Below are 27,349 nucleotides of genomic sequence, written 5' to 3'. Positions count from 1 at the left end.
AGTGACTTGGACACCACCCATTGATGTAAATGCCAGGACTGCTTCCCTGCAGAGCTGTGTTCTCGGGATGGAGAACTCTTCCTCAACCGCATGCCAAAGGGAATAAGCGATCCTGCCCTCATCATACTTATTAAAACGGGGCCTAATGCTGGCTGCCAACGCGTTCGAAATGAACGCGTAAAGCCAGCGATTTTTGGCCTCCCAAAAAGGAGCCCATTCGGGGTCTCCATCAGGGCTTTTGACTTGCTTGTCCTCCAATATAACCCAGCATTGAGCGTCAATTAGCTTGGCCTTCATATTCGCATGCCAGGAGAGGTAATTCGAAGGTCCGACCAGAGCGTTTGGCTTGGTGGCATACTTAGTGTCCTGTTTGAACTGGCTGATCGCCTTGCCGACGCGGCTATCCGGGTCATAGAGGTTATATTGCATTCGGGACCTCAAGTTCAGATCCCATGCCGACGGTCGACCCGACGGCGGATTTGCAGGCATCATGGCCCTGTCATTCTGAGCGCGGAGCCCCTCCAATTGAAGTTGAAGCTGCAATTCTTTGCGCCTCTCTTTTTGAAGTTCTAAATCAATCTTTTGACATTCGAGATCCAATCTCCTCAGTTGCAATTCTTCGGAGTCAGTTGCCGGCGGCAGGTTAGGGGTCACCGCAGGCGTCTCCACCCCATCTTCTGAAGAAGTCGGATCGGCATATTCAACACGACGTAGGCGGACCGGCCTCACCGTGGTAGGGGCTGTAATCAGCCCGGCTTGCCGATTGGGCGTTTCGGGGGGTCCAATATTGGAACTCTTGAATGCCCCTGGGGGGGTTGGTGAGCTCAGGCCCCCCTGGTCATTTTCAGATTGGTCAGATTGGCTGGATTGGCTCAATCGCGACCGCGAGCGAGTCATCATACGTTCCGCCATGTCGTATTAATCTTCTTTATAACGGAGTAATCTTATTCGGAGAGATTCTTGCCTATAAGCTTGATTGAGCGGATTGGCGCGTTCTTGTGCGATCAGTCGCTGAAAAATTAGCGAGTTGCAGATTTTTTCACCCGCTAAGCGAACAGATTGAACACAGAAAAAAAAAAATAATATAAGAGTGCGCCAAATCGATCAATTGACATAAAATAAGACAATATTATATTGAATGAAGCGAGTAGCGATTAATATACGCTATATTTGGCAAGAATTCCCCGAATTGGCAGTTATTTGCGCAAAACGGGTCTCATAACCTGTGAAGGATAGATTGCTTGATTGATTATGAAGCGATCGCTAGCTACGCGGAAGTTATATACGGTGCGGATTACGTAAGAAGGCGGATAGGCCTGACATATATATATATATATAAGAGAAGAAACCGCTGTGAAACAATTCAACATTCATCCCTTATCCCTCAAAGAAAATCGTTCAGGGAGAGAAGCCTTTCTTGCTCTTTGCAGCCTACGTTTAATCAATCCACCTTTTCCTCCGCCTTCCCTTCCACTTCAACGCCCGCTAGCGACCATACACTCATACCCGTACCCATGCCCGCCCGCCGTCTCGCATGCAACTCCGCCACACCTAACTCATCAGCATGCAAATGGGCTCCTGATTCCCGCAGCAGCATGACATGATCAGCCAACCCCGCGTTTGCAGCGAGGAATAGAGCTGTTCGGCCCGCACGGTTTCGTAAATGGACAGATCCGCCATGGAGGAGGAAGTGTCGTAGAATGGCGAGGTTGGGAGAGGTTGCCGCGAGATGCTGTGTTGTTTTGGAAAAATTTAGATTGAGGGTATTAGTTTGATATATTTTTTATGGGCATCATTTATAACAGGATGGGATTGTGGTGGGGATAGAAGGTGATGATTAAAATAATTCTCTTCTTTCTCTTGGGCTCTTTGTATCCACGATATCCCTGATAATAGCACAAAAGGGAGATACAACGGACGTAAGGACAAGGAAATTTTTGATAATTACCAATGGAGTATTCCCCAAATAATCTGCATCGTTCAAAATCCACTGTTTCTCCCCGCGCAGGATATCTTTCACCTTGTCAAGATTTCCCTGAGCAATCGCATAGGCTACGGCAGTTAGGCTCTTAATTCGTTCCCGAAGCACACCGTCCGGATGTCGAAATATGGTCTGTGATTGCTCGGTAAGTTCCCCACGGAGGGAAATGGACATGTCTCGTGCGACGGTCTCAGGCGTCGCCCCGGGAAGTGCAAGAAGGTAGGCAAGTTTGGTCAACGCAGCTTCGGTGGTCATATCTTGGCCCGCGACGACTCCAGCGCGGTAGAGGTTCATTCCCGGGGCATAAACGGGGCTGACTGCGCCGGATAGACCTGTTGGCAATGGTGAGTTAATTGGGTCCTTCAAAAGAAGAGCCTGAGAAAAGGGGTAGAATGAAAATAATATACACTGTGTAACATTCACAATCACAATCCCACGCAGAATCGCAGCGGCCAGTACATTCGTCATTGCATTGTCCTGCCCACCAGGTGCATTTCCTGCTCCATACGTCTCTAACACGAGGCCCCTCAACCCTTCCAATCTCAACACCGCATCCACCATCTCCGGTTTGATTCCAGGGAAGATTCTCAAACACGCCACATGCGTCGTATCCAAGTTCGTTTGGATGCTAAAATGCTCAATGTTCGTCGGTCTTAACACAAGATCCCATGCGACGTTCGTGCCCATCGCCGTAGTGACAGCCAGCGGCAGGAAATTGGGCGAATCAAAAGCCGCAAATGAGCTTGCAGATACCTTCGTTGCCCGGTTTCCCCGTAGTAGTTTGTAATTGAAATATAGGCAGATTTCCGGAATCATGAAGTGGCCCGCGATCACTAAGGAACCGAGTAGATTGTCTGTTGCATCGCTCTGCAGCTCCAGCATTGGTGCCTGGGAACCGGTCAATATAACTGGCTTGCCTAGGTTGCGCAGCATGAAGCTCAGCGCAGAACAAGTGTAAGCCAAACTGTCGGTACCATGCAGGACGACAAAGGCATCGAACAGTGTGTAGTTCCACGAAATGGTGTGGGCGATTTCCGCCCACCCCTTTGCGTCGATGGAGCTGCTGTCGAGCAACTGTTCAAATTCGAAGACTGTGTAACGAATATGACCGCCGTAGGATGTTAGGGGAGTACGGAGGCTAGCATAGGGCTTCCGTTCGCCAGAAGCGTTTACGACGACGTCGAGGGGTTCCGGGTTAGAGTTGTCATTGAAAGTCGGAAAGGGTTCCAAGGCGGCCTTTTGAAAGCCGTGAGCTGGAATGAAGCCGGAATCTGAACGCTGCATGCATATCGTCCCGCCTGTCATGATTATCAAGACCCGGGATTCTGGGCGGAGTGACAGACCCTGTCCATTTTGCATTGGTTCCACTGTTCCTGTCATGGGAGATAAAAAGATGTAAAGAAGCGCGTCATTCGCGAACTGGTGGGGGACAATGAACCCCAATTTTTCCGCCCCCGAGTATACGTATACCCGACTCTGCAAGGTGAATGAAGTCAAACCCGATCTTTCTTGCCTTCGACAAACGCCAAAGTTATCAGATAATAATGAACTCTGCAAAGTTCTTCAATTGTGCGGTTACCACCTTCAGGTCAAATCTAAGCTCGTATCCTCGAGATGGACAAGCACCGAAAAGCCGACAGCAATGGGATGGGATACGGCACGGCACGGACGCCAATTCTTGCTGCCTGTAATCTTGATTCGGAATATGTGATGTAGTTATCTATACGGTGTGAAGATGTTTGGATCGGAGGAATAGCAAATTTTATGTTCTTATTTTGTTCAGTGATATAGAGTGGGCGGAGAACGTATACAATAGTCATTCATATCACAGAGAGTTTATCAACAAACGCACGAACACGAAGATAAGCAGAAATATCCGGGTTAAGTTTCCGGTACCTGCAGCAAGAGAGCGGAAACTAGACAGACTCATCCAAAGATGAACAAATTTTGCTAGGTGCGTATCGAGGCAGATATTACGAAGAACCAATATACTCGGGGAGAATGGGGATATGCGCCACAAGTATAAATTTCATAGATGCCCGCGTCAGAAACGATTCTTGATACTTTCTATTCATCCATGGACTTTCAACTAGGGCTCTTATGTTCCTTTGCCGACGGCTAGTCAGTAACCCATGGTTTGGCTAGTTACAGCATCGGTTTAGTAAACTAACTCAATCTCCTCTATTCCCCGATCCGCCCGACCCTGAATCCTGCTTTGCCCAAGATCTCGCATCAACATCGGTGACCGAATTGCGGGATAATATAAAATTAGTTACTGTTGGTCCCCTGGCTCACCGCCAAGGCTCCTCCCACACCCCGGGCTGGCTCGGTAACGTGACCAGTAGAAAATCAATCCTCGAAGACTTCTACATATATTATATCGGCAAGCGCTTCAATGTCTCGGTCTGCAGGATCACATTGGCAATATCTAGGGCAAAGAGATGAAGAGGATGCGTCTAAATTCTTATAGTATGCTAACTACAAGCAGAACGATCCTTGACGATAAGGATACGGGCATTCCATTCCTGCTTCTGTATAAATTATTCATGAACGTGGTTAACCGGTGTGATAGGTTTGCCGTCGCCGTGGAAATATGCCTCAAGATTATTCATCGCAATTCGTTCGAAATTCTACATGGATGCAAAAAGAATAATACAAATATCAGCTGCCATGGAATGGCTAATCGTGGCATTTGACAGACGAGAAGTTTTCTCACCTCATAAGTGTCAGCACAACAACCCCCCATGTGCGGCAGCAAAGTTATCCTCATATTATCCAACAGCCTAGGGTTAATGACAGGCCTATATTCACACAACCTCTATTAGGAAACGGCCCAACATCCCACATTCGAAAAAAAAAAAAAATATCTAAGAGGTAGAGGGAAAAAGGCACTTACTCATCATGATAAACGTCTAAGCCGGCACCCGCCACCTTTCCAGTCTCAAGGGCATCTGCAAGGGCATCTTCATCAATACACTTACCCCGCCCAATGTTCACAACCCGCATACCCTTCTTCATGACGGCGAACGTGTCCCGATTCAAAATATGATGCGTCTCTGGCGTATGCGGGCACGCCAGCACGAGACAGTCCGCCACCGCCAGCATCCCTTCCAAGGTGGAATGATAAATCGCACCACCCAGCGACGCCTCAACATCAGCACCCTTTCTCGTTCGGGAGAAATAATGTATTTTCATCCCAAACGCCCGGGCCCTAAGTGAAATCTGTACTCCGATTTCTCCCATCCCCACAACACCCAGTATACGATTGCGTGTCAAGTTAGAACAGGGAATCACATCCTTCTCGACGCGGAAGTATTTGGCTTCGCGCATCTCGCGCAGTCTACTCTCGGTAAAGGTTGTATATCGGAAAGCCGCGAGGATTAGGAATAGCGCAATATCAGCGGTGGAATCATTTGCCCCGCCGGCACCGTTGCAGTACCAGATACCCCGCCGCGCCAGCTCCTCGGTATCAACGCCGTCGTACCCATGACTTGCGGAAGCGATGATCTTGCAGGTTGTAGGCAGGTGGGAAATTAACTCCTTGTCTAGTAGAGGAAGGTTCATCTGTGGTTTTAAAATTGAGGGTCGGAAGATGCCGTTAATGGTCGAGTAGGGGCCGCCTGGTTGGAGGTTGCTGATAAATTCAGCTTTGGACTGAGAGGTGTAAGGGATGATTGTGAAGCGTTCCTGGAATTTTTCCCATTGGTTTGTAGCATAACGGATGGTGTTACCCACGAACAGTATAGTGGGTTTGGGATTAGTGTCCATTTGCGATTTTGGCTGTGGTGGGTATCTGTTTTCGAGTATCTATGTAAATACGCAGTTGTGTTGTTGTAGGTAAGGTGGGTTTGATCCCAGAGCTTCAGCATATGTTCCCCGCTCGATGTAAAGGAATAGAGAGAGCTAGGATTTGGACGATTCTGTGTGTAATATACGACGGCTTAACTACGTATTATCACAGTGGAGAACTATCATTTTATCTTATGATGCTAAACTGATTTTTATCGTAGGTTTGTGCGAAACTAGATATCGTAGTTATCGTATCTGCGAGGGCTATGTTAAATGTAACGTTATCCGCCACTAAACCCACGCTTCTACCACTTCTCAATTAGTCTGCGAAATTCACGAATTTCCCTACAACGCTTTATTATATTTAAAGATTATAAAGATTATATATCTATTAGATTGAATAGACTGTATTAAAGTATATCAAAAATTCAAAAATTGTGATGATAGCTTAATAGTCCGGACTAGAACATGAGAATCATAAGGTTGAAAATGAAGAAATTGAGAAAGCTGTGTAAGAAATTTCCAGTGAAAGGGGGTCTTGATGAATTCTCTATTAAAACGTGTAATTACACTATTACCAGGTGAGAGAGTGATATAGAATCTTCACAATCAGCTTTTTTAATAAATTCTTCTCTTTGTAAAGGACTTGAAGGTAGATTGACAGTACACTTTTGATAGGTGTTTAGTTTTAGCATTTAGAAGCATTAGACTTGCTCAGCTGCTAGTTGAGCTCTCTTCGCAACTTAAGTTTGTCGAGCAGCTAATCTTCAAGCAGCAACCTCAGTTCTTATTTTCCCATGTCGCTCTGAAGTAGCTAGCTAAGCTTTACTGTGAGCAAGCTTTTTTTGCAGCTGCTAGAGCGATTCTCTTTTGATATTGAATATTAGTCTTAACATAACCAATGGATCACCTTCCCGTGACAACCCCACACCCAATCAAACTTGGCAAATTGAGGAATTAGGCAACCATCAACTAGAATTTCTCATATTAAATATATAGATCTATTCCTTAGGTCTATTGGCAGGTTCTGGCGGTATGACCAACTATATTACACTTGCTGCAGCGTGGTAGAGCTCGCTTTCTAGGTAGCTAGTTTGAATTCCCTACCTTCTTTTGTATGATTTGATCAATTGCTTGAGCTCTGGCGATTTCTTTCTCAGCTGTTAAAGCTTCATTCTGAGCTATGAATGTATGAGCCTGCTTCTTCTTGCGCTTTTTCTCCTCAACTGCAGCTCTCAGCTCCTTGTTTTCTTTTGCTAAGATAGCAGGAACTCTGCATGGTCAGCTGGCATCCTTTAATCAACTGATTAAAGATTTGATTGATTGAACTGGACATCAACTCTATATACTGCTTAATCTTGCTGCTCTGAACTGATAACTGCCTCATATTCTTAGACATTTAAAGAGTATGAGATAACTTAGATTCATAAGAAGTGCCTTAGAGGGTAGAAGGATGAAGCTGAGTATGTAGATGTGTAAGAATCTCATCCAGCTTGTATAGTAGTTACCAGATCTCTGTCTTTAATTCATTCTTAGCAGTAGAGTTCTTGAAAGTCTTTCTAACTGCAGGATAGAGTGCTAGAAAATCCTTTTTGCTGATATAATTGATTTTTGATTTTATATAATTCTCAACTATTTGTTCATATACTCATTTTACTGCATCAAGTATTCCCCTCCAAGGTACTCATTTTACTGCAACAAGTATTTCCCTCCAAGGTGCTCCATCTGCAAATCAGACTTTCCGATATCCCAATTGTCATTACCTCAGTTCAAAATGGCTATCAAATTTTCAATCCATGCTTATTAGTGCCGTAAGCAAACGCCTCATCCAATATCTGAAGTGCCTCTTCAATTTCCTCGGGGGTCACGGTTACAGGAGGCGCCAAACGGAACACATCGCCCATGCCCGGATAAGTAACTATATTGCATGAGAGCCCACGCTCAAAAGCCCTATCTGAAATGGTTTTCCCGAGATTAGCAGCTGGAGCTTTAGTTTTAGGATCTGAGATTATCTCAATGCCGAGGAGTAGGCCACGGCCACGCACATCACCGATGAACCAATATTTCTGTTGGAGGGTGAGAAGACCGTTGAGCAGCTGCTTGCCACGTTCCGCTGCACGTTGACAAATGTTGTCTCGTTCGACTATCTCAAGGACTTTATTACCAACCGCGGCTGGTAAGGGATCATTGTAATGTGTTGTGAGCCACATGAATCCAGCTTCATTGCAACCTCGCTCGATTTCAGCAGTGGTGCTGACGGAAGATAGAGGTAACCCACAGCCCAGCGTCTTAGATAGACACAGAATATCGGGAACAACGCCTTCATCATATTGGAATGCGAACATCTGGCCTGTCCGACCGACACCCGTCTGCGCCTCATCCACAATAAGAAGCATGCCGCGCTTTTTGCATTCAGTAGATATTCGCTTAAGATAACCCTTGGGAAGATCAAGGACTCCCCCTGTTGACAAAATAGGTTCCAAAATAAATGCAGCAAGAGATCCAACAGATTGAGCGTCAATCATTGACCACCCATAGTCCATCTCCGTTTCCCAATCGTACGATCCATCTGGTTTTCTGAATATCGAACGGTAAGCATGGGGGGCGGGAAAGGAGAGCTGCCCTGGCATGACAGGGCCGCCATGCTTTCTGCCCAATGAGTACGTGGCAGATATTGCACCCTGCGTCAGGCCGTGGTAGCTTGCAGAAAATGCGACAATTTCAAACTTTCCCGTATATGTTTTGGCGATCTTAATGGCGGCTTCGATGGATTCTCCGCCCGTATTTAGGAAAAATGACTTCTCGAGGGGTGCTGGAAGCAAGCGGCCAAGACGTTCTGCAAGATTAACCACTGGAATGGTGACCATATTGCTTAGGAGGTGGTCGAGCTCCTCAGCAGATTTCTTTATCACTTGAACGATCTCTGGGTGTGAATGGCCTAGGAGAGAGCTCATTTGGCCAGAGGTAAAGTCGAGAATTTGCCTCCCCTCCGCATCGTATAGCCTAGATCCTTTGGCTTTTGTTATTACAACAGGCATAAATGCTATTCCTGTCTTCATTAAGTGTTTATTGGTCTTGGACCAGAATTCTGAAGCGTTGAAGGACATTTTGGAGCACGGGATTTTGGAGCACGGGATTTTAGTCCAACTTAGCAATGATTGAGAAATGAAAAAAAGGCTAACAAAAGCTGGCGCACTGCAGGGTGTTGAGAAGAAAGAGAAACAAGCAAGGGTGGTAAATTTTATTAAAAAAGGGAGATATGTAGGAATGCATGAATAGAAATATGGTACAATAGATCTGTGGTTCTGTGGGCGGGGAAGATCAAACCTTGTTAGGCGCGGGGAACTTCAAGTTTATTGCCCCGCGCGGCGATGACCGCGGCGAACTCTTAGCCATCACTTTCACCAAGAGGTTCTTTCACGACATGGACGCCCTCGTGGGAGCGCCCCGTGCTTCTTCAGACCTTCTATAAATGATTCTGGACGAGGGGTACGGTGGTGGTCGGGATCTTGTAGACAGCCGTAAAGGGAGACCATATCGATCAACACTCCCATCCAGACTGTTTCGCTTGCAGGAAACGAAAGTCTCGCTATACAACAAAGGATGCCGCGGAAAAATGTGCTATGTGTCTAGTCCATGGAACTGACTGTCTCTTCCCGCAACAAAAATATCAGAATTCCTCGCGACGGTCAGTCCATTGTGCGCAGAAGAGATCAGCCAAGACCAAGGACGGCTTCCAAGAGACAAGTTCTCGTGGATCGGAGATCTGCCCGTTCCATTGGAGATAAGGAAATATCCTCAGAGCTCCCAGTGGAACATTTGGAGTCATTGTGCTCCGATACCGAAGGTCGTGAAGAGACACCGTCGAAGGGTGTAGGGATATTTGCAGAAGCGGGAACTACAGTTCTCATATCGTTAGCCCAGCCATTGCTGATGACAGTGATATCCTGGAGAACTACCTGACAACTACTGCAGCAACTAGAGGCAGGAGGCTAGTTTGTGCGGTTCCGCTTGGGAATACATCTACTCGAACTGCTCGTCCAGTCTTATTTGACACCGTACGGAAACGTCCCCCGGGTGTCACCTCACACTCCTCGCGAGCCTCCAAAAAATGCGAATTAATAGAAGCTCATAGAGCCCCACGCAAGGGATCTGGCAGATCTGTGAGTGGCAACTCGCCTATACTCCAGTAACCCTGTATGAAACTGATGACCGGGCCATTGCCAATAGTTTCTTCGCTAAGGCGAATGTCTGTTTCCCCATGCTTGATGAATTGTCTTTCAAAAACACATACGAGAATCACCAATGGAAGATCTCCGAAGCACTGCTCTCCAATCTGTATGCCAACTCTCTAATATGTTGGCAAGATTCGCCGAAACTACGCAGCATGCGCTGCCCTAATGTCAATTTTATCTGGGTCCAAGCATGCGAAGCTTTATATTCAGAAAGCATTTCTGTCTCCTGGAATGTCAACTGTGATGGCGATTATGCTTAATGTTGGTGGAAGGCCTAGTACAACAATGTTATGCAAAGCAGGGCTGCTGGGTCTGGCTGTTGCATTTCCCAATTCAATTGGATTACATCGAGATCCCTTAAACTGGAACATGCACTCTTCAGAAAAGCAGCTTCGCTTAAGGATCTGGTGGTTGGTTGTTGTCTATAATCGCTGGTGAGAGAGTCTCTGTTCTCTCCCCTTCGTTTTTTCATCCACTGAGCCAGTTAACGGCTCGCAAAAGGTGTAGCTTAGCATATGTCACTCCGATGCATGTTCATCGCCCGCAGCATGATATCCCCCTTCCAAACTCACAGAATGTGTGTTCCTCTAATGTTTCGCCATCCCAGGTAGCTGCGACATCGGTATTTGTATCCCTTATCACCCTTACCGAAGTGCTAGGTAGCTATTTAGAGTACATTTGCCACGTCGCAAAGACTCCTACGGATCATTTCGAGAAAACCATCGCACAGACCGAGGTTCTCCTGGCGCAATGGGAGGAAACTCTGGGCGATGATATCCGTAGAGCTGTTCTTCAGAACAACTAGTCTTAACACTCCAAGAACTCCAAATCTTCAGCTAACTCATCTAGCTGAAAAACGTCTCCTATACCATATTCAACTTGATCGAGATCGGGGGATGGCGCAAGCGGATGAAAGCTCAGAATGCCCGGTATACTTCCGGGCCCAAAGGACAGGTGGGGATATTGTCCATTTTGTGCAAGAGCTGGATGAGTCACATATGCACGGATTTTGGATTCCTGCAAATGCATTCACGCATTCACGTTAACATCAGCGACGTCCTTTCTAATGAGGAGCGTTCTGAGAACTAGAAACTCAAGGGGAAATAATATGCCTCTCCAACTTGCAAGAGACATGATTGATACTCTAGAACGTCACCGGCGGGACTTTACTTGGGATCTCGCAGATAATTGTTTGGAGAATTGCAGCGGCATGCAAGAGAAAATTGAAGCTGGGGTGCATTATTCAGGGCTTGCTTTACCAAACTTTGAAGAGAACTCGGGTATAGAAGTGCCAGTGCTCGATGACCTGCTTACGGGATTTAGTGATCCATTCGAGATGGAATTTAATCCTGCAGCCAACGCAGTTGAGCATGTATAAAGTGATTATAGACATTGGCCTTCACCCATCTGGTGGACAGACAGAATATACATTATAAAAATGCGGGAAGAGGTGGGGCAATAATTTTTGCATATATTTGGCAGCTTCCTCTGTGCAAGTGAGGGATACATATTATCGCCTCTCTAAAGCAAGGTCCTGTGTTGTTGGTAATAATGGCAAGGATTCCGAGGAGCCTGCATCCTGGGGAAGGCTAATTGGTTTAAAATGCTTCCAGAATATTCATTTGTTCTTGGTGAGGAATTTTCTACCTTAAACTAACTGTAAATGAACCAATGGCAAACTAGGGAGGTTTGGAAAGCAGACAACACCCTTCATGATTTGATGACATATATCAGCCAAAGAGATAGTTAACTATCTTCGAATTAATATGGTTTGAATGCAGAATTCTTGCTGATAGTTAATTGAGATTCAAGTGAACTACTTTATGGAAAAGCCAATGAAAATCAATATTTCCAGTGAGATCCTACTTCTGATGCTACTGTGACACTCGACATATAATCAATCATGAATCAGAGTTGATTTTCGGAGAAACTGTGTATTTTGCATCTCACGTACGTCGGTTGCATGCTCCGTGTCATCCATAGTGACTGGTTGGTCTGTCATCTTATCCAATGCTGACTGAACAAGTTAGTTACATGCCATGTATCCGCATAAGGAATACTCCCGTATTTTTGTCGTAAATATACTCTGGAGGTCTCTCCGGTAACTAGTTAACTGTGCATTCTGCTTTTTCTGTCTGTCATATTTAGTAGAACGCATCTTCGAGTAGGTGAATTCGTGGTAGCATCTTAAAGGAGTTTGAATTGGTGTGAATCAGAGTTGCATCCTTCCTCCAACGTGCTCATATACGCATGTCAGCAGAAATATATGGAGAATGCTGTCATTATGCCGGGATGGGGATACCACTTAACATGCTAGGGTTAAGCGGGGAACCTGAGATTGGTTGCTAGGATTGGGCAGAAATATAGATAGGCCGGGGTAAAGATCGAAACGAACGTTTAAACCCCAGTTTCCGCCAGTAGCCGTCTCCCCACGATCTCCAATTATCATATTATAGTTACTCCAGGGTTGGGATCCTTCGACGGATCCAATGGGGGCGGGGATGTTCCCCGGAAATTTGATTACGACATTTCAAAAATATTCAGAGCAACATTATACAAATTTCTGTTGTGACACCATCTCAGGAACGTCTTCCTTGTTCCTCTGTATGAACTACCGATATCCGAAAAATAAATAAAATAAATAAAATAAAATAAAACTTTGAGGCGTTCGAGGTTGATCCAAGATCTCATCTCCTTTCTTTCAGGTAATGCATGTGTAGAACCCAATTGAAGGCGTGATGATACAGCTCATCTCGACGAAACTCCAGAGGGAAAGTAAGAGGCATGAGACTTTACATCATACTTGAAATGTGGTTGTATTTTCAGAAAGCCACGCCTTCATCGTAGCCAGGGAAGCCAGAAGATATAAGAAAACCCCCGGTTCCAGGCCAACAAACCTAAAGGGTTTGCCCTTCGAAGTCGGCAAACTGCGGGGAGCACATGTCATAATATGGCCTGTACATTCTGGTGAGATCACAATTGAGCCCGATCCAATTGAAGCTGCCCGGGCACAAAACAGGCCTGGAAAAATCATCTCGAAACAAAGATGATTCCTAAGGATATCCATGGATTGCATGCGGTTTCGTTGGATGTCTCAAAGGGATGTCTGTCATATTGATTGGAACCAGCCGTGTTCCGTTAAGCTGCTCCTTGGCTGAGGATTTGAATCAGAGGTTTCATTGTTAGAGAAAATTTCAGGGGTGTTCGCTTTCAAACAGGGAGGCCCTGGGTCAGGGAAGACAAAATGTGTATATCCTTCAGCGAACCAGCATGCAGATGATGAGTCTGCTCAGGGAGTGTGAGGATAACTGCAGTCCCGCAGTCTCCAGCCGTCGCTATCATATTTTTCGTGTAGTTCCCGTATCGCGCTGAACCAAAATTTTGTGTGGCTCGCACAGAATTAAGCGGGCAGGTTACGGAGTACCCAGGTATCAACTAATTTATCGATGGCTTCATCAGACGCCAGGTTGGCCTCCAAGGGTTAACGGAGTGACATAGCGACCATAATAAATAGCAGACAACCAAACCGGCGATGGCGATGCTTGGGCAGTAAGCACCCTTAGAGGGGTGCCTTAGCCAACTGGTTAGTTTTAACGAGAGCGTTTGGTAAGTCCGGGGGCGAGAAGGCAATTTTGGCGCTTCCCACGGTTAGTTACTGTGTAGCTGCCGCCTTTCCATGGTCGACCTCGGTGGGAACCATGGATACTAACTAACTAACTACTGCCCACCCGCCTGCCATGCCAAAGGAGCAGGTAAACGGGTCGTGTTTGGGTCTTCCGTAGTCTATCTCAAACGACAAGCCTCCAACCTCGAACGGACAGTTATTGTATCCAGATATCTCAGCTGAGGTTTTACCACCCAGGTTTGTCAACATAGTTACCGTTTCAAGACGTCGTACCCAGGCTCGTAGGCGCCCCAAGGAACCCCGCTTCAAGGTGCCCAAATCGGAGACTCTTGGGGTGCATAATTCGATTCAGGGGATGATGATCTAGCGATAATGGCCCAAGGTCTCGTCCCCTGGCTTAAGCTTGTCATTGTTGCAACAACTGCCCAGCATCTGCAGAAGACCTCCACTTCATGGAAGAAGGAATTAAGCGATTGAAAACCATCAGGCCTTGGCAAGAATCGGATACCACCCAAGAAACTTCGGTTTGCTACATGGAATGAGAGAGGCACATGTTCATTTGGAACCCTCTCAAATATCTGGAGAAAAGTCCATTCGTCTCACGCGATTTTGATTCTCTGACGGATATCAAGGAGATCGGGGGCTCAATTCCTGACGAATTCCTCCTCTGCAATCATTCCTGTCAAGCGACTCTTCAACGCTCTCAAGATGATCCGGATCCCTCTAATTCTAGGCCGTTGATGTGAAGTCTTCCATTTTTTTCCCTCGCGGGTAATAAATAGCACTTGACCTATGTATCCATGTCCCCCACGCTGTTATCAATCTCTACCCACGACTTGCCGGCAAAATACAAGTTTCCAATGCGAGTTCAATTCTCTCGTTGGTATTTCTTTTTCTTTTCTTTTCTTATACTGCCATGCCAGCCTCTGAATCATTAGAGCATCCAAGTTCATTTCATCTAGAATTAACATTTACTTTTTACTGTACGAAGTGATCATTCAGTGCGACTTCTGCTGTTTCTGTGTCATTAACGCTTGGATGATCGACTTCAAAGTAAACACAATTGCTTTGCAAAAAACGCCGTCAATGCCGAGCAAGTTTGTTTGGGTTGAATAAGGGACTTAACTAACCACACAGTTGAGCCCCTACGTGGACAACACCCGAGGCTGAAAGCTTCATCACTAACAAGCCTTTCAACGGCTATTTTTCTTTTTCTTTTTTCTTTTCTTTTGTTTCTTCCCCCCCCCCCCCCAAAGCAATTGCTTGCAACCCTTGATAAATGGAGGGGAATTGATGGTTTCTCTTGACGAAACTTACCTGCTTCTCATGAAACAGAAGAAACAAAAAACCATTTTTATTGTTGATATCCATTCCGACACAAAGACAGTTTTAAGTTTCTAAGAACAACTGTGACCAGTGCAGATTCTCCCAACATGGCATGTTACAATGAGTGCTCGGCTAGATTTCTGCGACGGAGCGGCAAAGTCCGCCACAATCCACACCTTGACTTCCCGAAGCGGGCCCACTAATTTGGGCTGAAGTTTGGCGAATAACAGTCTGAGAATTTTTCAACCGCAGAAACCAAGTCCCCTAGGATAAGCAGGGAAAAAGGATAATTAGTGGCATCGTTCAATGCATGGTCTCATATCACGGCAAGCTCAAACTGAATCGATTGACCGCTCATGGAGATTTGCCCAGGCAGAATTTATGCCCGTTGAAACTATCAGGCCAAGTTTCCAAGGATAGTTCTGATTGTGCATTTTTGCACTTGCGATTGCATTTTCCCCTTTGCCATTCGTAGTTGAGAGACCGAAATGATGGTTACATCCATGCTTCTCCACCCCGCCCCGACCAATGATGGTCGCGGCTTAGTCGATGGATTGGACGAGCCCGCGGATATTTCAAGCTGTTACAGCCCAAAGATCAAGTCTTTTCGGGCAAATTGCCAAACCGTCGAGATAGGTGGTTTCGTTTTGGCTCCAACTGAGGCCTATCAATATACTGAGATCTTGTTCGAAGGATCTTCAAATACCGAGGTTTATACAAGAGGGAAATACTTACCATGGGATTATTGACCTTTTCTCTTTCCTTGCAGCTAATTCTCAGGCCGCCACTAACGGCTGCGGCGCAGAACTATTTCTACCATCGTGCTCATTAGCAAACTAGCTATTCATGTGCTTTCCAAGACACACGTATCAGAGACTCAATATCTGTTAGGGATGTCTGGTGACCCCGATGGAATTGTGCTTCTTGTCCTTAGTCCAGTGTAGACTATTGGCGATTCGTCCTTTTTTCCAGAGAGTCTAACAATATCACACTGGTTTTCGCGGAGAGGAATACACGTCTTCAATCCGACTCAACCCGGAGCTACAATATTACTACTACTCGAAGTGTGAAGGTCGTCAATTATGGTGGGTGACATTTGGGGCATGGTGCGTGAGTGGAGCCTTCTTAGTGCAACAGGGAATCGATAACCCTGGCTTCCTGACGCCAGCCGGAAAATAATAATATCAGGGTTTTTTTTTTTTTTTCCCGCCATCCATCAGACATGGTTCCGCTCTCTTTGCTGTCGCCTACAAGCCCCTTGCTTACCTTGAGCTAATCGAACTACTTTTTGAGGGGCCCCAGAATGATAACGTTGCAACCCCACTGCAGCTTCTCCTGGGGTCGGAAACGTGGAGCGTGCCCTATCTGTGCTAAAGCCGTGTAATATAACTACTACAAATATGGGAGTCACCCTCCTTCACAGGTACAGATGGTTTTCTCTTCTCTTCCCTTCAGGTGCCGTTCCGTGAAGCTCCCGAAATAATCGCGACCATGTCTGCTCCGAAGGCGGCCGAGGTTCAGCATCCGGCGAGTGGTGATGTCGCCGACAAGCATTCAATCTCTGCAGTTGAGGAGAAGGCACTTGATGGTGGTGCCGCGTATAACAGCACACACGACAGCCTTGATGACCTAAATCAACGAGCTCCCACGGTTGAGGAAACCCAAACGCTCCGTCGTGTGCCTGGGGAAATTCCATGGATTGCTTATTCCATTGCCTTCGTCGAATTGTGTGAAAGATTTTCTTACTATGGAACCACCATCGTGTGTGAGTGTTACAGGACAATTTCTGACAATTTCATATAATTACTAAAACTCTTTCCTCTCATAGTTGTCAACTTCATCCAACGAGCTATGCCTAAAGGTTCGACAACTGGTGCCGCGGGGACTAATGCCACACCCGGTGCCCTTGGATTAGGACAACGGGCATCCACTGGATTAACCTTATGTAAGGGGCAGTTCGCTGGCCAAGATTTTAGTTAGTTCCCTTTAACCAACCATTGTATGCAGTCAATCAATTCTGGTCCTATATCATGCCGTTGCTCGGTGCCTACGTTGCTGATGAGCATCTGGGACGTTTCAATACCATCATGGGAGCTATTGCTGTTGCCCTTGTCGGACACACAATTTTGATCATTTCGGCCATCCCCCCGGTGCTGAAAAACCCCAATCGTGCTGTTGGGGCATTTGCTGTTGGGCTCATTATTATGGGAGTGGGAACTGGTGGTTTCAAGTATGTGCTCTGGCATTTCAATGCATGCCTCTCTCTTCTCAAACGAAACTGACCTTGCCGAAACAGAGCCAACATATCACCCTTAATTGCGGAGCAGTACCATGAAGAGTATATGTATGTCACAACTACCAAAAAGGGCGAACGCGTCATTATGGACCCATCTCTCACCATCTCCCGAATCTACCACTATTTCTATCTCATGATCAATGTTGGAGCCCTCATTGGCCAGATTTCAATGGTATACGCAGAGAAATATGTCGGCTTTTATCTTTCTTTCTTGCTCCCCACCTGCATGTTCTGTGTCTGTCCAGTTGTTCTTTTTCTCTTGCGCAACAAGTACAACCGTAAACGCCCAGCTGGTTCCGTATACGGCAAAGCGTTCAAAGTATGGAGATTGGCGACTAAAGGCCAGGTGTCGTGGAATCCTTTCAAGACGTATGTCTCTATAACCACTCCCCATGCTAATTTACTTAGAAATGCTCAAACCAATCTGGAACAGATACCGCAACTTCCACGATCCGCATCTGTGGGATAGAGCCAAGCCAAGCAATATTGCTGTTAGGCCAGCGTGGATGACCTTTGACGACGCATGGGTGGACGAAGTCCGCCGTGGCATCAAAGCATGTGCTGTGTTCCTCTGGTATCCTCTCTACTGTATGTTTCTCACATGTTTCCTTTTATTAGGTGTTTCAGCATGTAAATTATTAACAGTGTATTTCCATTTCAGGGCTTTCCTACAACCAAATGTTGAATAACCTTACCTCCCAAGCCGCCTCCATGACGCTTAACGGTGTTCCCAACGACGTTGTCAACAACCTGAACTCACTCTCCCTTATTATCTTCATTCCCATTCTTGACAGATTTTTGTATCCTCCACTCCGAAAAATGGGCATCAATCTGACTCCTGTTAAGCGTATTACCTTCGGGTTCATCCTCGCAGGCTCCAGTATGATTGCCGCCGCCGTGACTCAACACTACATCTACAAACTCGGGCCCTGTGGCAAATATGCCAACAAATGCGCCAAAGATAATATCCCTGCCCCCGTCAGCGTCTGGGTGCAAGCTGTTCCTTACATCTTGGGTGGTATCTCTGAGATCTTCGCCTCTGTGACCAGTCTTGAATACGCCTTCACAAAGGCACCTAAGAATATGCGCTCCCTCGTTCAGGCCGTGTCGCTGTTCATGAATGCCTTCTCCAGCGCCATTGGCCAGGCCCTTGTCGGTCTCGCTGAGGATCCCTTGCTCGAGTGGAACTATGGCGTCACTGCCATTCTGGCATTTGTGGGCGCTGTGGGCTTTTGGATTACCAATCGTGGCACGGATAAGGAAGAAGATGCGCTTAACAACTTGCCCACTGGCAACTGTCCAACAATGAAGACCAATGAGGATATGGAGGGGAATATTGCTAAGACCGTGTAATTTTGTTTTTGCACTCCACTCAATTCCGTTGGGATGGACGTGATATGACACTTACATATGATTTGCGTTTGATACCTTTTCGTTTTTGCTTCTTTTAAACGTAGAATGAATTGGGAAAGAGTTGTATGTAGTTATGTACGTGTATCTGGAAATATATATACCAACATAACATCCCTCTACTTTCTTGATTGATGGCATGGCAGTCATACACCCATTTGTTTGTAATTTCTCACAAGAGTTGGCGTTGGCTGTCTGATGAAAGTTATATTTCCTCCTTTACCCATTTGCCAGTCGATTCGAAGCACGCATGAGCTTGGGTGAATCGGCAGGAAAAGAATATTGATTTGAGACAAGCACCAACAAGACGGGGGTGCAAAGCGTGCAACTAGATAGCTTCTGAGAAAAAGCAATAATGAAATGCGGTGTGTGTCCTATAGAGGAGTTTCCCGTGTGACAATTTGCAAGTTCGTTTTGTCCGCAGTGTCTGTAGTTTATCTTTGGCTGCTAGAAAGAGGGATACACTATCTAAGCGGAGATAGATATATATTAAGGGAGAACAAACGAGGTTTGGGGTCTCAGGGCAGAAACCACAGGCAAAATTGTTGGCGTTTAGTTAATAGACCACTTCACTAACGAGCAACTGGTTAGTTAGTGACCCGTATCCTCGCAGCCAAGGCGAATTGTATGCCAGCAACTGCAACCCCAAGCACCTCCATCATACAACATGTTATGGTTCCCCTCATCCCCTGTATTACTAGCTAGCTACCTTTACTTTAGTTTATAGCGGAGATTTAGTTATGTAGCAAAGTAGACTAGATTAGACTAAAAGAGTGTTCAAGTCTTTGATTTGTCTTCGTAGCTTCAAAGGGAAAAGGAAACCTTCGCGCATAATTTACATTAATTTCATCTAGTTATTATCTTATAAATAGTTATATACATGCAATGAACAAATTAACATCTCTGAATCAAAGAGCACCCTATGCCAGCTTTGAGGTGCCGTATATATATGCATTGTCATGGTGTATAAATGCTTCCTGTATTCGACGGTTTAAATTCAATTGTGAAACCATGCAACCAAATAACCACATAACCAGTGCTGCCAAGTCTATTCAGCCGTACCGCAATGTCATACCAGCCATATGCATGACTGGCTGGAGAATCGGGATTAGAGAGGTGAAGAGAGAAGAAAGGGGATAGGAGTAAGATGGACGAAAAGAAGAGAGACTGAAAGGAGGGGTGTCACAGGCTGTGTCTACGCAAATCCGGGTGGAGTGTCAGAAATGCACAATACAAAAAGAGAGGAAAGAAAATGGGGTCCAAGCAGCAATGACAACAAGACGTAGAAATGCGGACACGGAAAAGAGGTATAGGAAACATACAGGACGCAGAGGAAATAGCAAACAGGTGAAAGGTGAAATGAATTAAAAAAAAAAAAAAAAGGGAAATCATTATAGATGAAGAATAGTAAACGCCAGTCGGACGGGTCTAGATAGTAATATTATTCCATCCATTGATGACACGTTATGAGAAAACGAACCGTCCAAATAGCGGAAAATGAAATCAAGTCCGCGGTGGCGGTGGACTTGTCCAGCTCCCATCTCTATTCCAGACACCAACGCCACCATATAGCCCAGGCTTAGACCCCTTCAAAAATGCGAATCGGAAAAACAAATCCTGAGCCGGTTCATCAACTCCTTGCGCCGAGGCAAACTCATCATCGCCACCATTATCATTATCAACATCATCCCCATAACCCCCACGATCAGGAGTTTTCGGTCTTGAAATATCCAATCCCTTATGGCCATGTCGATGCCACACAAACTCCCCTTTAACATCTTCATCCATATACCCGCGCCACCTCTCCACATCATTGACAAGCACACTGATCCCATCCACGTCAAGCTTCTCCATTCGCTCCGGCTCCCACAGACGGAATGTGATGTTCCCATTGCCCCTGTCGGTATATCCGTCGGAGGGCAGCGAGATATCAACGGAGGAATTGGTGATGTTGGGACTCGTAGCACCCCACCAGCCGTTACTGCCGCCAACTCCGGGTAATTCACCCAGCGCACTTGGCGTTTCGATTATGGATGCAAAGCCCCATCTGGCGACGCCGTTGACGAAGAGGCCGAGGAGCAAGCCCTGGTATATAATTGATGGGCGAATAGGGAATGCGGTGCCGGGCATGAGTAGCATGGCAAGGATGTAGTGGTGGATTCGCAGGCGGTATTGTGGGAGGACGAGGAGGAAGATTAAGCCGCTGCCGATACAGATGTAGATCTTGAGGTAGTGGAAGAAGCGCCCGCCCTGACGGATGTGCCAGGCCTGGCCAAGAACAATTAAGATGACGATGGTGACCACGATGGCCAGTGCGATGCGGGCGCCAGGTTGGGATTTGATGTCGTGCGGGGTCAGGCGTTGGATAGGTATCCATTGTGCGAAAGTGTAGTTGTTGAGAGCGCCAATGAAAGCGGGAACCAAGTAGAGGATTGTTTTACTGAATTGGTAAACTGGAGGTGCGGCTAGTGGTGCTAAGAGAGGACGTGCGCAGTAGATATAGAGAACGTATGCGATGAAGCTTGCAGGGAGAAGTCTGGAACATAGGAGAGAAAAGAGGTCCGAAACCCGAGGCAGGTCGGGCGGGTCAGACACGAGCCCCACGTGAAGAATGAGCATGAAAAACGTAGTAAAGAAAAACACTGCGGGTGAGGTGGTGAAGACAGAGACGAGAACGATAGCAGTGGCGGTGATGGCAAATAGCGGCCATCGCAAATCTGCAGGGCAATCAGCCTGCGAGGCTGACAGTCGTAGGAATCTAAATGATTTCGGGAACGTTGAAGGGAAGCCAACCGAAGCAATACTATGCGCCTTGCTGGCGTAGTACGAGTGACCAGCACCAGTTAGCTCGATAACTCCACAGCCACCTGTCGAGTCACTGACCACTCCAGCGTGGATTGCAGCTTGGCAGACATGACTATCTGCCCGATAGATGGCATTTTCATAGGCATCGCTGGAAGAGCCAGGAACGGGGCCACCAACAACAAGAGGCCGGTAGCTGACTGTTTCATTGCCCACCATGTACGGATTAAGGACAAGAGAGCTGGTGCAGAATGCAGGACATCGAAAAGCAAAAGTTGAGGCGTTAAATGGTCGACATTCATAACCATTCAGCCCACATTCGTTTCCTGGAAACCTATAGTAAAATCAAAGCCATAATCAGAATCTAGAGTTTTACGGGTCACCCCAAAATATTTCGACAAAAAAATATAACCACTAAGACCTACCAGTAGCTATGACGACATGAAATCGGAGATGGTTTCCCATAGCCCTCAATAAAGCCACCGGAAGCTGAATGTCGCAGAATCAATGCCCAGGGGAGGAACCAACTGAAGTACAGCGCCAACAGCAGACCAATCTTGTATTTCCGTTTGGGAAAGAAGCGGTCTACCAGCTTGACGGGAGCGGACTGAATGTTAGGGAAGAGCGGGTCCAGTAGGAGAACTCGAGGTGGGTCGGGCCCCTTGAGCCATTTGACGATCGAGCGGCCGGCTTTCCGTAGGGATAGCGGTACCCATTTCCAGTAGAAAGACTTTGAGGACTCAGCCAGCCAAACCGGGATGGGAAAGGCAGTGGGTGAATGTTCAACGCCTCCAGACATGCCTAGTTGTTGAATTCCATCTGGCTCGTCGGTGTACGGTCGCTCCTCGTCGCCGGTCTGAGGGGCGATGACAGTTCTACCGGAGAGACCTTCTCCATCGTTCCACGGGTCCCTAGCCATGATTTACTTTCCAATACACTGCCACGCTGGAGAGAAAGAAGGAATATGTCGGAGGGCCGAATATTAGGGGACTTGAATGGACCAGAGATATCCCAGACCCCCAGACCGCGCCCCCCAAACAGACCCAGAAGGAAGCGGAAGCGACGGACAGCAACGGAGACAAACGCGGAGGGAGAGTCTATGGAGGGTATCACGATGCCGAAACCAAAAGCAGGAAGAGCAAAAACAAACAAGCGCGGTCAGAAGATAGGGGATGGGGGGAAGAGGGGGTGGTTAAGATTGTCGAGTACAAATATAATAGATGAAGTGGCGGAGGTTGGAGGTTGGAGGATGTGTTGAGTCTAGATGTATAGATTTAGCGGAGAGAGCTGAGGTTACGTCAGCTGATGGAGTAGTCAGCGGGTCGGTCCCGTAACTCTATCTGCCTTACGTGATCAAGAGTCTAGATTCATCTAGTTAGTTAATTAGTTCAGTTGTTCCGAAATTAGTTCAGCCAATCATATAAATTTGTGTATAGATCCGTCGAACTATAACAAACAATCGCAATACAATGATGTTTTCCAACTAACAAAAGTATGGAGCCAATCCCCCAATATCTGAATATACACAAAACGCATTTATTTATTTTGCTCTGTTTCTCCCTCTATTTCCCTTCTCCTTCAGCTACATCGTCCAACTGCCAAGTTTGTTAGTGATTACTGTTGAGTCTTGGCCCCCTGCTTCTCCTCGCCGTATCAGAAATCCGGGTATGGATCCGTGAGCTAGACCATTGACGGTGCTTCCAGGTGCCATGATGACTTGCTGGCCACGCTTGTGCATACCTTCTATGACTCAAGCAAGGGACCTCACTAGCCCGGATAACGTAACTCAAGTCTGAGAACCCCTGATCGGCTTTGAACTCAAAGGCAAAGAACCTAGATTCTGTTCCAGATTACTGTCCCTGGGAGGCACATGAAGCAACAGAGACAGCGGACAGACAATCTCCAGATGCCGTTCGTCGGCTTCGAATTTAAGACTTGTTCATACATTCTTGATTGAACCCATCTTTTCTGAGACATTCTGTGAGCAGTATGAGGGTATGCCATACAAGGACCAGCGCTGACCCCATATTCTTCCCGCAACCCTGTGCCTGATACAGTGATAGGGTTATATATTGATTTTATCAGCCCGGATTAAACCTTCCTGTGTGGACACTGGTTGGCTGGCAAATCATATTTTTGTTTCATAGCACAATATCTCGGAAATCCGACACCAACATAGCAGCTAATAAACACTCGGTTGGATCTTTGATCCCAATCATATCATCAGACCCTGACACTAAATCCAGAAATCTCTGTGGATATGGTAAACCGAGAGAAGCTAGGATAGCAAATAATAAAACTCTCGCCTCCTCTCGACCTGACCCACCACTTCTCCGTTGCTTCTAAAAACCTTGTGGGAAGTGATGTGAAGAAGTTTTACAAGTACTTTGCCATCCCTGGCATTCACAACTTGGTTGGAGGGAAATACCAAACTAAGGGTTCTCTGTATGCAAGGATAGGGAGATTGGTTTTCTGACTGTTTTTTGATATTATTATTTATTTATTTATTATTATTATTATTATTATTATTATTATTATTATTATTATTATTATTATTATTATTATTATTATTATTATTATTATTATTATTATTATTATTATTATGATGAAACATTCAGGCCTTCTCCCATATGTTGCCCTAGAGGTAGCAGTCGCCCCTCCCACCCGTTTCGATGTCGACCGGGATGGGGAGAATCCCTCACAAACCCCTACCTTGTCAGCCGAGCTTACCATCCCGAAGGAAAGCATCAGCACCAACCCGGAAAAGAGAATCGGTATAACCACCGCCCTCCAATACGTCACTGTGGCAGCCTACCCACCCCTCCTCTCCTTCATCCGCCAATTCGTCCGCGAAAATCTCCATCCAAATGTGCCATACCAAGACGGCCCAGAGGTGATTCTCACATGCGGAGCCACTGATGGGTTCTTCAAGACCGTCGAGGCGCTGACGAATGTCTAGGATAAGAAGAGCGATTGGATTAGAGAGACCGAGTGTATGTTGTGCAAGGAATTTGTGTATATGAATGCCATACAGACCGCGAGGCCAAGGGGTGTTAACGTCGTAACTGTTGCTATGGATTCGGATGGAATGATGGTGCGGGATCAGGGTGAAGGGAAGAGGAGGCTTGCGGATATTCTGGAGAATTGGGTTTTCAGTCAAAGGGAAGAAGCTACATTTGATGTATACGGTGACGTAAGTTTTTCCAGCCAGCAAACGGGCGTATTCGCCATAGGTTTTACCCTTACCGCTTTTTTCCGAGTTCACTTTTGTATTTGAGCCTGCTAACACTTGCAATTGTAGAATTGGCCAGAACCAAACCAGCGCCGTCATCCCCGCCCCACGACGACAAGAGATCTACGCCCTCTGCGAAAAATGCGACATCATCGTACGACCCATACTGGCACCTCCAATATCCCTCCGCGGCAGATGCATTAGAAGCTCACTTCCGCAGCGTCACAAACGACACGACAAATGATACAGACTGCCGCGTAGTCCGACTAGAAACCTTCCCCAAATCCATCGCCTCGGCTGCCGCCTGGGCTGGCTCACGGCGCAACCCGAGCTTATCGAGCGCATTGACTTGATAGCGGAGACGAGCACCTAGAAACCATCTGGCTTCGTGCAAGCGATGGTGGCAAGCATAATCGTTGGTAGTTACAATCAGAATTCACAGGAGTATCCGAGTGTTGATGGGTACAGCGGTCATAGTTGCAAGCATTCCATTGCTTGGAAAGCGGATGGCTGGGTACGGTGGCTGGAGGGTTTGCGGGTGGCCGACAATAAGCGCATGCGGAGTATGTGTATGATTTTGGAAGAGCGGAGGTTTACTATCGGACGCTCCTCACCCTCCTCATTGAACATTGGCGACTATGGAAATCACAACGACGATTGTGGCGATGATGTGGATGGCGACGACGGTTGGCAACTCCTCTACAAGCCCCAATGTACACGTTTCAATTCCCGCGCGACGGCATGTTCGTCTGAGCACGTGTGTGCTTCGAAAGACACCCACTATGGTCCCAGGAATCTGCCAAAGAGCTCTCGGAAGCGTATGGAAGCATCTGACTAAGAAGCCGTATCTGTGTCTGTGGCGCCAGGGGTGATGTTTGATCACGCTGGAGGTCCTTGGGCTGATGGGAAGGGGAAGGGTGAGGCATACAGGTATTTTAGATTGTGTTTTGCGCCTATCCCGGAAGGGGAGATGGGTGAGGCATCCAGGGGGTTTGTGGAAGGGTGTAGGGATTTTTGGAACAGGGAGTGTTTTGGGGAGGGTAATGATGGAGATGATGGAGGGATTATGTGGAAATTTGAGATATGACCAACTTCGTTCTTTGCGCTCTTGGTAATTGATTAGTAGCCATAGTTTATGTTTTCCCAGTGCATATTCGTTTTATACATGTATATAGAAAGAGAGATAGAGATAGAGAGTGTGTGTGATGTTTAGATGGGTGTTTCATCGCATAGCAGCTAGCCGTTAAACTTCGTACATTGGGTAGGAGGACGCTGTGGCATTGTGTCTTTGGATTTGATATAGGAAAAGACAGCCTTTGGATTACAATCGCCGGTTCGACAATTTTTTTTGGGGGGTTTCTTTGCTACTAAGTCAACCCCAGATTGTTCTTTGGTTGAAGATTGTTGGATGTAAAGTGAAGTTGAGATGTCGAATGACTTTGAAATTGGTCGGAGTCGCTAAAAGGTTTATCCGACGCACGATTCATCAACTTTCGCAACATTAACATGGAGATACTCTGTAGAGCGCAGACATTGTCTTACGCGGGAGGACCAATTAAACCCGGGATTGCTAATTGTTTATTATTATTCTGGTCTCCATTTTTTTTAGTTTCTTTAAGTTTCACGGGGACTAAAAGCAGTCGAAGGAGGTCTTGTTTTATGGATCCCCGAAGCCTCTCACGACAATGACTTCAAGCCTAAACGATGAACTCGCTGAGGAGATCGACTCTGTAAACGCAATATACGGCTCTTCCACAATAATACTAACGTCGAATACTTCCAATTACTTTCCCTCTGGTCCAGAACAGATACCCCTCACCACCACAATAGTACTGAGCATCCCGGACCACTCGGACTTCTCTTTCCTTATTGCATTCGACGAAAAATACCCCGTCACTCCTCCACGAGTAATTGGCACTGCATCCACAAGTTATCGCGGTGAAGGAGAAAAATGGCTGAATGTACTCAGGAACTCAGTGAAGAAAGTTTGGCAAAAGGGCTTTGTGTGTCTCTATGACGTTATAGAGGATTGCGCAGATCGCTTCAGTGAAATGCGAGCGGGAGAATTCGAGGAACCTTCTCGCGAAGATGGAGCCCTGGTTTCTGGATCTCCGGATATCGATGTCCCTCCACAGTCGTTACATGCATCCTTTGGCCTCGATAATCCCCCAGATTGGGTACTGTCGGATCCAATCACGGAAAAGAAATCCGTATTTATTGCTCGTGCAGCCAGAGTCCAATCGAGGGAAACAGCTAAAAAGTATCTAGATTACCTCCTTGGCACAGAGAAGAAGGTTGCCAATGCAACGCACAATATCACAGCCTGGCGTATTAGGCAAAAAATGGCAACGGGCTCGAGTGGTGCTCCTGCAGGTGAGGACACTATCTTTCAAGATTTTGACGATGATGGTGAAACAGCTGCTGGTGGCAGATTGCTGCATCTCATACAATTGATGAATGTATGGAATGTGGTCGTTGTTGTTACAAGATGGTACGGAGGAGTTAAATTGGGCCCTGATCGCTTCCGAATCATCAATATAACGGCTCGAGATGCCTTACTCAAGGGTGGATTTACGAAATCTGAAGCCAGTTCTACTCAGGAAAAAGGCAAAAAGAAGGGTAAACGATGATTCTGCCATCTTCTATTTCCAAA

The 27,349-nt window shown here is 46.5% G+C and overlaps 9 protein-coding genes across 9 annotated transcripts; 5 read left to right on the top strand and 4 right to left on the bottom strand.

The window, feature by feature from the left end:
• Positions 1 to 1,441: 1,441 nt before the first annotated feature.
• On the bottom strand, positions 1,442 to 3,361 carry PAAG_08902 (L-asparaginase; the record flags this gene model as incomplete). The annotated part of the gene is made up of 3 exons (XM_002789180.1): positions 1,442 to 1,732; positions 1,949 to 2,313; positions 2,389 to 3,361. The coding sequence occupies 3 exons, from the start codon at positions 3,359 to 3,361 to the stop codon at positions 1,442 to 1,444; spliced, it is 1,629 nt and encodes a 542-aa protein (XP_002789226.1).
• Positions 3,362 to 4,521: 1,160 nt separating this feature from the next.
• PAAG_08901 (glyoxylate reductase) lies at positions 4,522 to 5,749 on the bottom strand (the record flags this gene model as incomplete). The annotated part of the gene is made up of 3 exons (XM_002789179.2): positions 4,522 to 4,611; positions 4,698 to 4,782; positions 4,878 to 5,749. The coding sequence occupies 3 exons, from the start codon at positions 5,747 to 5,749 to the stop codon at positions 4,522 to 4,524; spliced, it is 1,047 nt and encodes a 348-aa protein (XP_002789225.1).
• Positions 5,750 to 7,551: 1,802 nt separating this feature from the next.
• Positions 7,552 to 8,877, bottom strand: PAAG_08900 (2,2-dialkylglycine decarboxylase; the record flags this gene model as incomplete). Its single annotated transcript, XM_002789178.1, has 1 exon — positions 7,552 to 8,877. The coding sequence occupies one exon, from the start codon at positions 8,875 to 8,877 to the stop codon at positions 7,552 to 7,554; it is 1,326 nt and encodes a 441-aa protein (XP_002789224.1).
• A 529-nt stretch (positions 8,878 to 9,406) lies between these two features.
• On the top strand, positions 9,407 to 11,383 carry PAAG_08899 (hypothetical protein; the record flags this gene model as incomplete). Its single annotated transcript, XM_015846663.1, has 7 exons — positions 9,407 to 9,684; positions 9,711 to 9,828; positions 9,906 to 10,019; positions 10,138 to 10,439; positions 10,507 to 10,784; positions 10,855 to 11,046; positions 11,154 to 11,383. 7 exons carry the CDS (start codon positions 9,407 to 9,409, stop codon positions 11,381 to 11,383), a joined length of 1,512 nt encoding a protein of 503 aa, XP_015701584.1.
• Positions 11,384 to 16,447: 5,064 nt separating this feature from the next.
• Positions 16,448 to 18,605, top strand: PAAG_08896 (peptide transporter PTR2; the record flags this gene model as incomplete). The annotated part of the gene is made up of 6 exons (XM_015846662.1): positions 16,448 to 16,721; positions 16,785 to 16,901; positions 16,964 to 17,186; positions 17,253 to 17,621; positions 17,686 to 17,840; positions 17,914 to 18,605. The coding sequence occupies 6 exons, from the start codon at positions 16,448 to 16,450 to the stop codon at positions 18,603 to 18,605; spliced, it is 1,830 nt and encodes a 609-aa protein (XP_015701583.1).
• A 1,560-nt stretch (positions 18,606 to 20,165) lies between these two features.
• Positions 20,166 to 22,383, bottom strand: PAAG_08895 (LCCL domain-containing protein; the record flags this gene model as incomplete). Its single annotated transcript, XM_002789173.1, has 2 exons — positions 20,166 to 21,798; positions 21,890 to 22,383. 2 exons carry the CDS (start codon positions 22,381 to 22,383, stop codon positions 20,166 to 20,168), a joined length of 2,127 nt encoding a protein of 708 aa, XP_002789219.1.
• Positions 22,384 to 24,066: 1,683 nt separating this feature from the next.
• PAAG_12654 (hypothetical protein) lies at positions 24,067 to 25,049 on the top strand (the record flags this gene model as incomplete). Its single annotated transcript, XM_015848120.1, has 3 exons — positions 24,067 to 24,357; positions 24,424 to 24,697; positions 24,766 to 25,049. 3 exons carry the CDS (start codon positions 24,067 to 24,069, stop codon positions 25,047 to 25,049), a joined length of 849 nt encoding a protein of 282 aa, XP_015702269.1.
• Positions 25,050 to 25,093: 44 nt separating this feature from the next.
• On the top strand, positions 25,094 to 25,534 carry PAAG_08894 (hypothetical protein; the record flags this gene model as incomplete). The annotated part of the gene is made up of 1 exon (XM_015846661.1): positions 25,094 to 25,534. One exon carries the CDS (start codon positions 25,094 to 25,096, stop codon positions 25,532 to 25,534), a length of 441 nt encoding a protein of 146 aa, XP_015701582.1.
• An 847-nt stretch (positions 25,535 to 26,381) lies between these two features.
• PAAG_08893 (impact family protein) lies at positions 26,382 to 27,326 on the top strand (the record flags this gene model as incomplete). The annotated part of the gene is made up of 1 exon (XM_002789171.1): positions 26,382 to 27,326. The coding sequence occupies one exon, from the start codon at positions 26,382 to 26,384 to the stop codon at positions 27,324 to 27,326; it is 945 nt and encodes a 314-aa protein (XP_002789217.1).
• Positions 27,327 to 27,349: the final 23 nt, after the last annotated feature.

Source organism: Paracoccidioides lutzii (genome assembly GCF_000150705.2).
Source record: "Paracoccidioides lutzii Pb01 unplaced genomic scaffold supercont2.50, whole genome shotgun sequence".
NCBI classification, from domain to species: Eukaryota; Fungi; Ascomycota; class Eurotiomycetes; order Onygenales; family Ajellomycetaceae; genus Paracoccidioides; species Paracoccidioides lutzii.
This window is presented reverse-complemented; position numbering and strand designations above follow the sequence as displayed.